Source organism: Heterocephalus glaber, unplaced genomic scaffold (assembly GCF_053883595.1).
Source record: "Heterocephalus glaber isolate CG9 unplaced genomic scaffold, H.glaber_assembly_v1.0 deba00001523, whole genome shotgun sequence".
In the NCBI taxonomy this organism is placed as follows: Eukaryota; Metazoa; Chordata; class Mammalia; order Rodentia; family Bathyergidae; genus Heterocephalus; species Heterocephalus glaber.
In genome coordinates, this window is record NW_028258327.1 from 24,050,488 (window position 1) to 24,066,482 (window position 15,995).

Sequence of the window (15,995 nt, forward strand, 5' to 3'; positions counted from 1 at the left end):
CTCTGAAAACTATAGCACTCTGAAAAGAGAGATTGAAGATGATATCAGAAAATGGACAGACATCCCCTGCTCCTGGGTAGGAAGGATTAATATAGTGAAAATGGCCATACTTCCAAAACTGCTATATAGATTTAATGCAATTCCAACTGAGATCCCACCAGCATACTTCATAGACCTTGAGAAAATCCAAAAATTCATTTGGAACAAGAAGAGACCCAGAATAGCAAAAGCAATTCTAGGTAACAGAGACATGGCAGTGGGTATCACAATCCCCAACCTGCAACTATGCTACAAAGCTACTGTGATAAAAACAGCATGGTACTGGCAAAGAAACAGACCTGAGGACCAGTGGAACAGATTAGAAGATGCAGAAACAACGCCACACACACTCAGCCATCTCATCTTTGATAAAGGAGCCAAACACCCTGACTGGAGGAAAGATAGCCTCTTTAATAAATGGTGCTGGAAAAATTGGGCTTCAACTTGCCAAAGATTAAAAGTAGACCTGTATCTCTCACCATGCACTAAACTAAAATCAAAATGGATTAAAGATCTAAATATTAAAATAGAAACTCTGAACCAGTTGGAACAGAGGTTAGGTAGAACCCTTGAAGACATCGGTATAGGAAAAGATTTTATGAACCAAACCCCAGTTGCCCATGAAGTAGCACAAACAATCAACAAATGGGATCTCTTCTTATTAAAAGGCTTCTGCACAGCAAGAGAAACCACCAGCAGGGTGAAGAGACAACCCACAATGTGGGAAAAAATCTTCACCTGCTCTTCCTCAGACAAAGGTCTACTATCTCGAATCTATAAAGAACTTAAAAAGATCAGACCTCCCACATTTAAAGAGCCAATCCAAAAATAGGCATCTGAAATGAACAGACATTTCTCAGACAAAGAAGTAGAAATAGCAAATAAATACATGAAAAAATGTTCAACATCACTGGTCATTCAAGAGATGCAAATGAAAAGAACGCTGAGATTCCACTTCACTCCAGAAAGAATGGCTGCTATCATGAAATCAACCAATAACAAATGCTGGTGGGGCTGTGGGGAAAGAGGAACCCTGCTCCACTGCTGGTGGGAGTGTAGACTGGTACAAGCACTGTGGAAATCAGTATGGAGATACCTCAGAGAACTAGGACTGGAAATCCCATTTGACCCCGCTATTCCACTGCTGGGGATCTTCCCCAAAGAATTAAAAGAATCATACCACAGTGATATATGTCCACCCATGTTCATAGCGGCACAATTCATGATAGCTAAAACTTGGAAACAGCCCAAATGCCCATCAACTGGAGACTGGATCAAGAAAATGTGGGGTTTTTTTATAAAATGGAGTACTACTCAGCCATAGAAAATGAGAAATCAGAGACATTTATAGCTAAGTGGATGCACATTGAAGCAGTACTCTTAAGTGAAATAAATAGGACACAGATGTGTAAATACCGAATAGTTTCTCTGGTGTGAGAAACTGAAAGTGTAAATAAGGACGAAATGTATAATAGGTAATGTGAAATAGGAAGAAAAGGGCAAAGGGGAAGGAAGTGGGAGGGCTAGGGGAAAGGATAGAAGGGAATGGGATTAATATGAGAAAATGGAAAAATAGGAACAAAATCTTTGTAAATAGGGAGGACTGGAGGGGTTGAAGGGAGGGCTGGGCAAGGTTGCAAAATAAAAACCAAGAGAGACTATGTAAAGGTGCAAATTTCCAATGATGAATGTCATTATATTGTATACCTAAAATGTACCAATGATTAGAATGAATAATCGATAATGTAAAATAGGAATAAAAGGTCCAAAGGGGTAGGGGTAATGGGAGGCACAGGGGAAAGGAAAGAAGGGAAAGGAAAACATGATGAGAAATGGAAAAAATGGAAATAAAGTCTTTGTAAATAGGGAAGGCTGGAGGGCGTGAAGGGAGGGCTAGGAATGGGGAAAAAATAAGAACCAAGATGCATTATATAAAGGTACAATTCCCAATGAGAAATGTAATTGTGTTGTATACCTACAATGTACCAATAAAAGAATTTAATACAAAAAAACCCCAAAAAACAGTGCCTGGCACATAACAGGCATCCAGTAAATACTTGTTAATCAATTACTTCATTGAATTAATTAGCGAAGTGGATGATAGCCAATGGGTGAATCTAATTATAATTGTGTGTTCCATATGTATACACATATACATACATAATCCTTATAATGTATTAGGCTCTGTGCTAAATACTTCACTTGCTTTACCTAGTTTAATAAAACAGCTGCCAGATAGGTGCTGTTATTGTTCCCATCATAGTAATGAAAAAAATGAAGACTCAGAGAGGGAACTTTGCTCAGGGTCATATAGTTATTAAATAATATAAAGTAATTAAACTGGATCTGGTCTGGCTCTAAAACCTTTACTCAATAACTGTGTTAGATATTACATCTCCTAATTTTAAATCTGCCAAAATTCTATAGGAAACAACATAAGAGAAAATTTTATAGTATATTTTAGATAAAAGAAGTCATTTAAAAATAGGTGACACTAAAGATCACATATAGTAATATAAAAATATAGATAAATTTATTCAGTTATACTGAGTAAATTATATGAGTAATTTCTAAAGCTCCCATTTTGGACCTTTCTATTTGAAGAAAAATTTAAGGAAGGATACCTGTAGTTAAGTTCTGCAAATAAAAGTCATCATATTGGCACATTTACAAGCTGCTCTCCTTTTATCTCTTAAGCTCAAAGGTGTTTATTCTTTATTTCTTATCCCATCTATCCCTGTTACCTCCTGTTTTAGGGTCATTTCTTCTAGCTCTTGCTGTCCCTTCCTTTGCTGTTTTTTGTGTACCTTTAAGCACCTTCTCTTCAGGCATCACCCCACCTCAGTCCTCACTAGGTGGTTTCATTTTACATAGGAGAACTCCAACAACTCAGCCTCCATAAATTGGCCCATTCCTACAGTACCTCTCCTCAGTCTTCCTTCTTTTGGGAAGTAAATAGGTGTCCAGCCATCTTCTTCAGATTCTTGTTCTGATTATTTTCCAGCTCCCACCCTGGTATTACTTCAGATCTTCTACATGAAAAATGTATATTGTATAAAACTAATTTACATTGTTATGTCTTCTTTCTACATGGGAAAATATAGTGCTCTTCTCCTCCTGAAACGTAATCCTTCCGATTTTACCTTCTGTCTCCAAACTAAAGACCTATTAAAATTTTCTACTGTCCTCCTCAGTAAAAAGTTGGCAGTCAGATGATTATAGGCTTTAATAGCAGCTCCCAAGTATCTTGGAGACCCAGGTGCTTTCCATGTTTACCCTTTGCTCACTTCAGTTTGTTGAAGTCTGTCCTCCAGTCTTGAGATTGCTGTGGTATGACAGGCTTATACCACACATTCATTGAAGGAGCAGAGACATATTGCTGTTCTGTTTATCATATATCGCTTCATTATAAAAGAATTTTCTCATGCTGATCATGTATAGCTACAAGGGAAGCTGAGATTGCACCTACCTAGTACTTTAGCTTTCTGATAGGCTGGGTGAGGAGGAGACAAGAATTTTCTGGTACAGAAGACAAGGGAAAGAAATAATTGTTAGTGAGGCAACATTAATGTCTGTCATTTATGCTAAACCCAAGAAGAAAACCTTCTGGATCATCTGTGTCATTATTTTTTTTATATTGTCCAAATTGAAAGGATTTGTTTCTGTCTACAAGTGTTTGTAAGTTTGAGCTCTCTAACGTTGTTAACTTCAAGGCATGAGTCAGACAGGGAGGGAGAGAAGGTATTAGTTTTTGAAGGTTGCCATAACAACTCAGACTGAGTGGTATATAAACATTAAAAATTTATTTGTCATAGTTTTAGACACCAGAAGTCTAGCATGGTTGAGTTCAGGTGCGAACCCTCTTCTGTATTTCAGGCTATTTACTTCTCACTGAATCTCCATGTAGCCAAAAGAACTAAAGAACTCTCTCAAGTCTTTTCTGAGGGCACTAATTCCTTTCACGAGAAATCCACCTTCATGAACTGGTCACCTGTCAAAGGCATCATCTCTTAGTACTATTACATTGCAGGTTACCATTTTATTACGTGAATTTTAAGCAGACATAATCATTCAGTCTATACCAGGCAGGAGGGAGGGAAGAAGAGAGGGAAAGAACAAATTTAAAAGAACTAGAGTTAATAATTTTGCTTATATGTTAGCTCATATGACAAATATTCTGGGCTACTGTATGTTAGGAATGTTTAAAACTTACATATTAGCCTGTCATTAGACTTTGGTGTATAGCATCTCATTTACCTTTCATGAAGCTCAAGTTTAGACAATGATTGTATGACAAAAGAAAGACCAATTTTTGTTCTCTTTTCTGGCATTCAGTCAAAAGAAACTTGTTCTAGTGGGATTTGACAGAATCATATAATTAAACTTGGAAAGAAATTATTAAATGGAACACAGGATGCCTTTCTAAATAAATAAAAGTATATATAATAATGCAATAGAAAATAACTCCTCCTGTCTAATTTGTTGATTCACTTGTATCCAGTAAGAGTTATTGAAAGAAATTGGCCTCTAATACCTACAATTAATTTTAGCATAAAATTATTTTATATTGAGATAGATTATAAATCAGTGATAGCCATCTCATTGAGTTTGTAAGTCAAGGGTGCACTGTGTGACCCTATTCTTGCCTGTTGGACCTGGAGCTCCAGTGGAGGATGGCCATATGTAAACTCAAAGCTATATGTTTATGTAATAAACTCTACAACAGAGGTGTATGAAGTAAGGATTATCACAAAAGACAATGCCTACCCTGTAAGGTAGTTAGTATTATCCTCATTGCTAAGTCAAAAACAGAGCTACCACGTGGTTAGGTTAACCTGTCCTTCAGTAACAGAGCTGGGTAGTGAGCTAGGTCTCTGGCCTCAAATCCAGTGTACTTTATCCTACACTGTGGGAGAGAAGATATAAGCCTCTCCTGAACTTGAAGACAATGTCAGAAAAGACTTCATGGAGCATATTGTATTTGAGATTGACTAGGAAATAAGATTGCAACAGGGTGATGACAGAGACATTGGAGGCTAGTGGTGGCAAACCTATGACATGTGCTACAGCAGGCACACAGAACCCTTTCTGTGGGCACTCGAGCCAAGTCACCCCAGCATAGATCCAGAAGCCAAGCATACAGGTTTAATTGCACGTTTTCACTTATCAATAAATAAGTGGGTTTTGGATTGCAGTTTGGGCCTTTAGTCTTCAAAGGGTTTGCCATCACTGCTCTAGGCAATGAGAATAGCATGAAGAGATACCAGAATAATTTTGGTGGAACACAACTTTTTGCAAAGTAAAGATTAGGAACATACTTGAATCTTCTAATGAAAGGCCTATCCTCAAGGTAAAGTATAATGTATAAACCTTATACTTAAGGTATGAGTAAAGACCTTATGCTCTAGGCATAAGTATAAGTTATAAGATACATGCTTGAGGTATTTGTATTTAATTCAGTGGACAGCAGGAGGCCTCAGAAGACTATGATCAGAACAGTACTCTGGGACAGTTAATTTTCTACAAATATATCTAGTTATGCTAGAGATGATCCAGAGATGAAATTATACAGCAGCCCAAACAAGAGGTAACAAGGGCCCTATCATGAGCTACTTTTCACATAGTTTAAGAAGTCATCAGTCTCATATACTACTGGAAAAGAAGTAGAAATCCACACATTTGAGAGCTATTTAGGTTTGTTGCTACTTGCTTACATTAGTAACAATTATTTACAACTTCTAAAAGTTAAAGTTGTCTTCCCATTTAAATATGATTTTTTTCATTCTCTTATTGATGAATCATCTTGCCTCAGACAGGTTTTCTAAGATAAATTTTCAATTGCTTAAAACTACCAAAAAGAATGACTTACAGTTGTGGCAAGGTGGAATAACAAGGAGTGTCTGTATTTACTCTCTTGTCTGAAATATCTGAAATAAATTAAACAAACATATATTAAATAACATCATTTGTTGGGCCAAGGATTTAGCTCAGTGGTTCCACCACCTGCCTTGAAAGCCCAAGGGCCTGAGTTCTAGCCCTGGTGCCAAAAAAAATAAAATAAAATAACATCATTAGTTATTAGGAACATGCAAAGAAAAACCATATGAGATACTACAACATACCTTTCAGAATGGAAAAAAAGAAAATTTAAAAGACCATACTTAGTCTTAGGAAAGATGTACAGCAGTTAAAATACTCATACAATGCTGGTGGGAATGTAACATGACATAAACATATTGGAGATAGTTTCTTAAACAACAAAATGACTCAATCTATTCCTAGGCAACTACTGAAGGGAAAATAATGCACATCTATTTATATACAAATAATTATATATAAATGCTCATAGCAGCTGTGTGTGTAATAGCCAAAAACTGAAATCGCCCCAAATGTTCATTAATGGGTAAATGAATTAACAGTTTTGGAATGCTTATTAATAGAATATACTTCAACAATAAAAAGGAAAGTAAAATAGTTCACACAACAATTCAATCACGCAAATACTTTCCCTTGAGACAGCCATTGATCTTTGTTATGCATCATGGATCCTTTTTAGGCAGACTTTCCATTTAGTGATATAGAAGCAGTCAGCAAACATTTTCTATAAAAGATTACACAGTAAATATGTTAGGCTTTGTGGATCACTGAATTAAGTTTGAGTTGAGTGTCACAACTATTCAACTGTGTTATCATAGTATGAAAGCAGCCTTAAACAATATGTAAACACAACATGGCTGCATTCCAATAAAATTTTACAAAAATAAGTCAGGCCAGATTTTCCTAGCAAACTCTAGTTTGCCAATCCCTGACATAGAATAGTAAAAAGATAAGTATAATAGCCAGGCACATGCCAGTAGTCCCAGCTATTCAAAAGGCTGAAGCAGGAAGATCCCTTGAGCCCAAGAGTTGGAGGACAGTCTGGGCAACTTAGCAAGACCCTCTCTCAAAAAGATTAGGTTTAAGATTTAAGGTAATTAATAAATTTTACTGCTTCATCAAAGATATTTTTCTCAGGAGAATAACTGTCACCATTCTTCCATCTCCACTCAGAGCAGCCATTCTCAACACCCTTCACTGTGTGACTCTCCCCTGGGAGACTAACTCTGGCACCTGAGCCCTAAGCCCTAGCTTTTAGAGCTCAAATTTTCCCATAAGTTATCTCTACTTTTATTTTCAACATCACCTCTTTTGGGCTTTTTCTCCTGGCCTCAAAAATGCTTAAATGTTTCCCATCTTTTTAAACAATAAAAAGCCTTTCCTTTGCCATTTATTCCTTACACCCAGTGAGCCTGAGCTTTGATTCTTCTCTGCCAAACATAGCAACAATCTTTCATTCATATTTCTATTCTTGAGGGCCGGGGATTTAGCTCAGTGGTTCTGCAGCCTGTCCTGCAAGCGCAAAGACCCAAGTTTGATCCCCGGTACCAACCCCCCCCCAAAAAAACCCCCATATATTCTATTCTTAGAATATTCTTGGGCTGACTGGGACTTTCTTTGGATTTGACCTTTGTGATCACTAATTGCTTCTTGAAGTTTTTGGAGCTAATTGGTTCCACTGTTTCACTATTCTGGAACTTACTTTGCCCTTATACTCATTTCTCTTTCATTCACATCTTAAGTGACGATCTTTCTTAACTTTTATTCTTATTTACATGTGTAATTTTCATTTTTCTTTGTATGATATTTGGATTACCTCTCTAAATGCATAGTTTCAACTTCTACTTAATTCCTAGTGACTCTCAACTTTCAATCTAGGCCAAATGTTTCTTCAGAGCTTTAGAACATATTTCTAGTCCTCTATCAGACATCTCAGTTTGGATCACAACAGCTCTTTCAAGTTTATCATGTCTAAAATAGTATCTCCCTTGAAACCAACTTTTCTCCAATTTCAGTAAATAGCATTTACTGGAACCCCTGACCAGAAATCTGGAATTGTTCAAGATTCCTTTTTCTCTTTACTTCTAATATACACTTGCCTACCTGCAGAGCCAGTCAGTTGTACTTAGCATCTTTCTGCTTCTTTTGCTATCTCCATCAATCTTCACTGCCTTTTCATTAGTTCAGTGTTATATCATCTGATTCTCAACTGGGCTTTCCAACTTCCTGTTTTCCTTTCTTTTAGTATATGTTTCTGTGTAATGATAATTGTTCCTTGTCCTGTGCCTTTTATTATACTTTGCAGATAGTATTTAGTAGTTACTAAAAGGGGCTTCCTTTTGTCCATGGGATAAAATCTACACTCTTCTGTAGTATATGAGACTCCTCACTGGACTATTCCTTAACTCCTCAGCTTACGTCCCACTCCCCATCTATCCACACATACCCAGCCCCCAGACCACCACAGCTCTCCAGGGACACACACCTCTTATGCATCAACACTTTGCACACTTGTTTAAAATGTCCTTCTCACTCCACTTTCACTCAACTTTCCCCATACATTCTTTCCTAATACCCCCATTATATTCTCACAATTCAATGTGTACTCACAAAAGTTTATTCTGAGTGCCTACTCTGTTCAGTTTGCAACCCTATAATGTTCTAAAAGGCAATAATTATTACTGTCCTTTCAAATATGAGTGCTTGAGTGAAATAATTTGCCCAGAATTACACATCTAGCCAGTGCTATCAATTTTTTAAATGCTTGTTGATTGTGAAATAGGGAAATGCATAAAAAAGACATAAAGCTTAATGATTATGGACCAGGGATTTTGAATGAGGATTTGCATGGGATTTCCTAGGAGCTGGGGTATCACACGTGGCTCTCTGCAGAGTAGGTTTGGCCTGTAATAGAAGTCATGCATTATCGGTTGTCCTGAAGATGCCAGCCTGTGCTGTTGGAAGCATTCCAGTTTGTACTGTCTTCGTGTACCTTAGTTTCTGTTCCTAAGCACATAATCTTTAGTTGACCCAGCTGTTTGACACCAAACATTTTCCGAACAAACACTGAGCACCCTCTGCTGACCTTTTATGTACAACCCCCCTATACCTGAACCTCATTAATATGCAGATGAGGACAGTGAATGTATTATAAATGTTTGCTCTCTTATGAATTCAGGTCAGATCATGGTAGTTTAATGTATACATGATGTTCTGTGAAAGCTTAGCTGTACCTAATGGAATTCTTTTATCGTTTGCTACCATTCTATCACTCACAAATATATTTATTAACACTCTTCAAAATTAAAATCAAAGTAAAGTATGCTTTCAGTGATCATGTTCCAAAATATACATTTATGTATTTGCCTTCATATGGTGTTGATGATAAGTGTCTACATGTTTGGACGACTAGTAACAAAGAAGATAAACAGGAGGCTTAGATCTCCTGGAGTTTATAATTTAAAAAACAATATCAGTACCAACAAATAGATAAAATTCAGAAAAGGACACAGAAAATAATTTACTGAAGAAAATAAACTCAAGAATAAATCAATACATTGTATAATTAATTTATTTGATGTTTCAATATAAAAATATTACAATTCAGTTTTTTAAAAATCACTCACCAAAGTAATTTTGAACCCACACTTTAGTGAAGAGGATTAAATGTTTAAAGTATGAAGTGAATTTTTTAGTGTAATGTAATGTCATGAGTAGTGGTTAATATATCTTCTGTTTTCATAGATTTGATCCAGGCTACCAATGAGACCAATGTTAATATTCCTCAGATGGCCGACACACTCTTCGAACGGGCAACAAACAGTAGCTGGGTGGTTGTATTTAAAGCATTAGTGACAACACATCATCTCATGGTGCATGGAAATGAGGTAAACTAAGTAAATTTTCCTAAGGGGTGATGGAGGCATTTATGGAAGAATATGGTGATGATTTGAGAACCTTTTAATTTTCACTAACTATGAGAAAAAGAAGAAATCTGCAGTTCAGTCATCTGGAGTATAATTTTAATCCTTCATTTAGGTATATTTTAAATTTTTTTAGTTTTTATCTTAGAGCTACTGAAATATTAAACATTACTAGTGCCTAAAATGTATATACCATATAAATCTGCTAGTGAGTAAAAGTGTTAGAAGAAAGCAACAATAAAATTATTTTCCCGTAGGAAATGTTCTTCATGCCTTTGAAGGAAAATTGCTTTCATAAAATATTTAATTTTGAAAAATATTGATAAAATTATTTTTATATGGAATACCTACTGAATCCTATTAAATTTAGAGTTTCTGCTACATACAGAAATAAAAGTTCATTCAATTTAATCTTAATTCCTTATTAGCTTAGATCCTCCCACCCTGAGAAATTCAGCAGAATAGAAAGCTTTATAACTAAATAAAAAACATAATGAAAATTTGTAAAAATTTCCCTTTAATATCAGAAATCGTTTAAAGGTATGATTTGAAAATATGGGTATTTAATTCTAACTTTTGTTTTTCAGAGATTTATTCAGTATTTGGCCTCTAGAAATACACTATTCAATCTCAGCAATTTTTTGGACAAAAGTGGATCTCATGGTGAGACTATGAAAAACTTTATATATATAAAACTTTATGTATATATTTTTGCTAATGCTTTATATTTCGATGTGAGGTTATTGATCCAAAATCATTGTAACTGATATCTTTAAACCCAGCCCATAAAACATATTGGGTTTTTTTCACATTTTCCGTGTTCACTTTAAAAAGTAACAGTGGGTATTCTAGACTTGCAGTTTGTTTAGGAAGGTGTAGGAAAAAATAAAGTTGTCTTCCAAATTTTTAAAAAATGATTTCAGTATTAAAGAAGTTTTTCTTCTAGATTTATAGAGTTTGAGTCATTTGTTCATTCATCATATTTACTGGTCATCTGTTACACATAAGGTAAGTACATCAAGCAAATAGACTGTTATCAGATGGCTGTGTTATTAAGTATGACACAAACAGTTATTTGAAACCATGAAAAAAAACCATAAGGAATAAGCAGAAAAGATATTCTGTACAAAGAGGGTCATGAAATCCCCCATGCCAAAAGTATTTTCTCCTAGAAGTAGAATTTAAACAAGTCCTGCAGATACACTTATTGACCTTATCCTAGAACTATACATTTGAGGCGTTAAAAAAATAGAGCTATTGGGCTGGGGATTTAGCTCAGTGGTTGTGCCACCTGCCTTTCAAGTGCAAGGACCAGAGTTTGATCCCCGGTACCAAAAAAAGAAAACAAAACCAAGACTTTTTGGGGCCGGGGATTTAGCTCAGTGGTTTCACTGCCTGCTGCACAAGCGCAAGGACCCGAGTTCAATCCCTGGTACCAAAAAAAAAAAAAATATAGAGCTATGCAAAAGACAATTGAAAGTATTTTATTGATATTTTTTTTCCTTCTCCCTCAGGTTATGACATGTCTACCTTCATAAGGCGCTACAGTAGATATTTGAATGAAAAGGCCTTTTCTTACAGACAGATGGCATTTGATTTTGCCAGGGTGAAGAAAGGGTAAGTTTTTTGTCTTTGCATATTTATTTGAGCAGCATAGTCCTCAAGGTATATTTGATTTATTTTAACTAAGTTTATATACCAACTAATTTTGATCATGAGGCCAGTTTACAATCACCTGATGAAGCAGCTCGATAAATAATATGATAGAAGTTAGTCCTGAGTTTGCAATGTGCACTATTTTATTTATATCTTCGTACAAAAAAATCTAATTTGCTACTCAATATTTACATGGTTTAAGATTTTAAAACTTTTAAATTAAGTTGAAATTCTTAAACATCTAAATATCTTTATATAATTTAAGAGGTAGATAGATATCTGACATAGTTCATTTAACAGCTATAGATGACAGTACCTATTTCAATGTATTTGACTGAGGTGAGAATGAACTTGTATATATGGTGATCTGTTTTTGAGAAGTAATATGTCCTAGGAAACACATGCATGTCATAATCAAATTAATTCTTAATACCAACTGTTGATTAAGAAAACCTCATTGAAACAGAAACAGTTGAATCTTAATCCATAATTACCATTTACTTCCTTCTAAGTAGATGTTTGAGTCTGGTCAAAATTGTTCATCCAAAAGTTTGTGCAGATCCTTTATCTGTTCCTAACTTCAAATAATGGCAAGGTATTATAGAAGCTGTAATATTTTAGTTTCAAAAATCCAAATGAAAGGATATAACTATCTTTATAATGGTTCACCAAACCTTAATTCTGACCTACTTTTTCTTCATGATAATGAAAAATATCAACTTTGGTATTCAAAATAATTCAGTTTCTTGCGAGTCAATACTTGATAGAATTGTTTTTGGTTTTTTCTTTCATCTTCTCACTAGAGCTGATTCTAGCTCTTACACCTTCTTCTGACTTCTTACATGGCCATAGGCACCTGTTTTGATGTTCCTGGCTGTATTGTGGCCTCTCTAAATTAGATCTATGGTGTGTACCCCTGTTGGACCCTTAAGGACACTCTGAAATTCTTCCCCGACCACTGTAATGGACCCCAAGATTTGCCATTATCAGGCTGTTCATATCACCTGTGTATTTTTCTCAGCTATGGCAGTACTGCTGCTCCTTGACCATCACTAGATGCAGGAGCTCCCTGAGAGGCCTGTAGATAATTACAGGGCTCACCAAACCCTCTGATTCCCCTTCCAGCCTCCACTCTGATACTCTGCTCTAAATTCTTACCTCCACTTAGGAAGCCTGTCCATTTCAACATGTATTTTCTTCACTTGATTGTTAATAGTATAAACTATACTCTAAGTCCTATAGGTTTCATAGACTTCCAAGGCATGTTTTCTCTCTCTCACGAAAGACAAACTGCCTTTTTAGAAAACTTAAATATTTTTACCACTCTCCTTCTGTAACAGATTTTTAAAATCCATTCAGAAATTCAACTGGCTCCTGCTATCCAGACTGCATTATTTTCTTCCTGAGGGTAGTGTAGATAGAAAGAAAGCATTGCTTGTGTGATTGAGGAATGTGAATGCACAAGAGGAAGTAGAACAGAAAGGAGAAATAGTTACAACCTCTTAATGCCTTATGATGGTCTTGTAAGATTAATGAGGAAATTGAGAAGGGAACTGTTTAGAACAATATATGTGGTATTGAATTTTCCTTATCAAGAAAGTTTAATCCTTTGCTTTTAAAAAAAATATTATAGGGCCGATGGTGTAATGAGGACAATGGCTCCTGAAAAGCTACTAAAGAGTATGCCAATACTGCAGGGACAGATTGATGCACTGCTTGAATTTGATGTATGTATCTCATCAGAAAATGTTTCTTGCACAATCAGTATTGTCTTTCCTTTGAAGGTGAGCTGAAGGCAAATCCAGAGGTTCCTCGGGAATCAGCTTGAGATCTCCCTCATTTAGATGAATGAGATGAATACTTAGTTCAGGCTGTTGTACTCAGAGGAGGTGATTTAGGTTCCCCCAGATTTTGCAAGCAGTTTGGTTGGTTTTTACTTAGGTTACAGAAAAATATGAATGCTGAACTCTTGGAAATTTATGTTCTTAATGGGATGGTAGCCTCCCTTGGGCTTGACAAGTGAGGTATCTGCATGATCTATGTCAGGCAAGTAAATAACTTGATCCGCTGTGTTTTTTGTGGATTGTTTAAGTGACATTCTACACCAAAGATAATTATTTTTGTTTTATCATCAATAACATTGGGTCCTTTCTTGCAATATTAGCATGATTTGTATCTTAAAATCATATCTGTATTTAGCTGTGGTAGTAGATACACTAACCTACTCAAATGATAAAATTATACGGAACTAAAGACACACATGTGCACACACACACAAATGAGTACACATAAATCTAGGGAAATTGGAATAAGATCCATTGTGTCATTGTTAATATTCTGATTGTGGTATTATTATTATTATTTTTTTTTTATTTGGTACCGGGGATCGAACTTGGGTCCTTGCGCTTGTGCAGCAGGCGGTGAAACCACTGAGCTAAATCCCCAGCCCTGATTGTGGTATTATTAACTGTAGTTACAAAACAATAGTTCTGTAAAATGTTATCTTTGGGAGAAACTGGATAAATGGAATATGGGCTCTCCCTGTATTACTTCTTATATCTGCATGTGAATTTACAGTTAGCTCACAGTTAAAAGTTTAAAAAACCTGACTCATGAAAATAAAATACTTTTTTCACATGTAGGAAAATTCTTAATTCACATTGTCAGCTTTTCTGAATTTTGGTGGTTGCCTAAAACACTTTCTTCAAATATTAGTAGCTCAAAGTCTCTGTTAAGATTATGTGCTTTAGTCTATAATTGAGCCCTTATTGTAACACCTAACTGCTATAAAATTTCAGTAAAATCAGCAATCCATCTTACTGTTCTTTGACATTTTACAATAAATACATTATTAGATCTCTGTGTACTTGCTTCTCTTAACTTTTATTATTTTTATTTATATGTTTTTATTTGCTTTCCTTGCCCTTAGTAAGGGTTCTTTCTTACAGGAGAGATGTCGTATACAAGGGGAGAAAAGCAGTCTTAAGAGTTGTGAAAAAGAATTGGGGAGTGGAAAGAAGTTATTTTTTTCTATGTTGGCAATAGGGTATCTGTGGTAGTAGATGAGAAAATGGCTACTAGTCTTAGGAAGTATTTTAGAGGGAGCTCAGTAAGATATTCTCTATGCTGTTCTTCCTCACTGAGGTCTCCAGGGTTGCAGAGAATGACCCCTTTTACAGAAACCATTAGGTAGGGGAAATGAAAGAGATGTACTGTAGCAAAATGCTGAATGTCAAAAGCTGGATTTGAGTGATCTGTATATGACTGGTCAAACAGAATGTGTATGTCTTTTAACTGATAGGTCTAACTTTATTGACTTAAACTGAAGGAACAACATTTGCAATCCATCTTTTGATATTGTTAAGTTACTAAAAGAGTTAGCCATAGGTATATAATATGAATTTTTTTAGTTATTTGAGACATTTAATATGATTTGAGAAAATGCTCCTTTGATGATATGCAACTAACATTAAATTTTTGTCTTTCTAGGTGCATCCAAATGAACTAACAAATGGTGTCATAAATGCTGCATTTATGCTTCTTTTCAAAGATCTTATCAAACTTTTTGCTTGCTACAATGATGGAGTTATTAACTTACTCGGTAGGTTGAACTACCTGAAACATGTCTAGGCTTCATGGTATGACTGACAAAGTCTGTGGGGTGAGTCTCTGGTCTCACTTCTTGTGCAGTAAAGTAAGTACCTTGGTAGAGGCATTGTTGTGTGGGATATCATGATTCTGAGTAAGTACACAGATGATGCTACTGGCAGAGCAATACTGGCAGAGAAAATACATCCATATCTAGAATAACTGTGAATTACAGTGTGGGCAGATTCCTGCTATCCTTCCTAGTGAAAGAAGTTGGTCTTCAACCTGTTATTTGGTAGGTGGCTGATCTCCCTGAACTGTGGTACTGTAGTGGAAGCCCAGCACTGATCTTTGGTGTTGGCCAAAGGAAAAACTCTCCAGTCATGGCAGGCAGTGTTAGGGGTGGGAAGCCCATGCTGTTCAGCTTGTTCACACCTCCATTTCCCATGTCAGGGCCACTTCCTGTGGTATTCTCTTATCCCTCCAATTATTGAGTGCATAAATTATATTATATGCCCCTTGGTTTGCACTCATTTGTGATGAAAGTCTCATGCTAATCACCCAATCTGAAAGATCCATCCACTACCTTTTGCCCAGACTACTTGTCACTGATCCTTCAATTAGATTTTTCCAGATCCACTGTCATCTAGACCAACATTTAGTTGGTACACATGATTTGGTACTATGTTTTTTGACACCTTTACTTTGACACAACGTAGAAAATGACATAGATATACTTATGGAAGTTTGACCTACAATGAAGATTTGTTTCTGCTGTCAAGGTCCTTTGTGGAGATGATTCATGAAATCCCTTCCACCTGGTACCAGCATGAGAAACCAAACTTGAATTTTTTCTTAAATAGTTGATCATTAAAGAACTCCCTAGAGATAATAGGTATGCTTTGAGGGGAA

At 35.8% G+C, this 15,995-nt stretch overlaps 1 protein-coding gene across 26 annotated transcripts in view; it reads left to right on the forward strand.

The window, feature by feature from the left end:
- The window catches only part of Snap91 (synaptosome associated protein 91), a 124,896-nt gene that overhangs the window by 35,500 nt on the left and 73,401 nt on the right, over window positions 1-15,995 (forward strand). For all 26 annotated transcript variants that reach the window (XM_087188090.1, XM_087188085.1, XM_087188083.1 and 23 more), the window contains 5 exons: window positions 9,661-9,803; window positions 10,427-10,502; window positions 11,354-11,456; window positions 13,129-13,222; window positions 14,985-15,096. In XM_087188090.1, coding sequence (XP_087044216.1) covers window positions 9,661-9,803; window positions 10,427-10,502; window positions 11,354-11,456; window positions 13,129-13,222; window positions 14,985-15,096 — 528 coding nt within the window. The remainder of the gene's footprint in view (window positions 1-9,660; window positions 9,804-10,426; window positions 10,503-11,353; window positions 11,457-13,128; window positions 13,223-14,984; window positions 15,097-15,995) is intronic.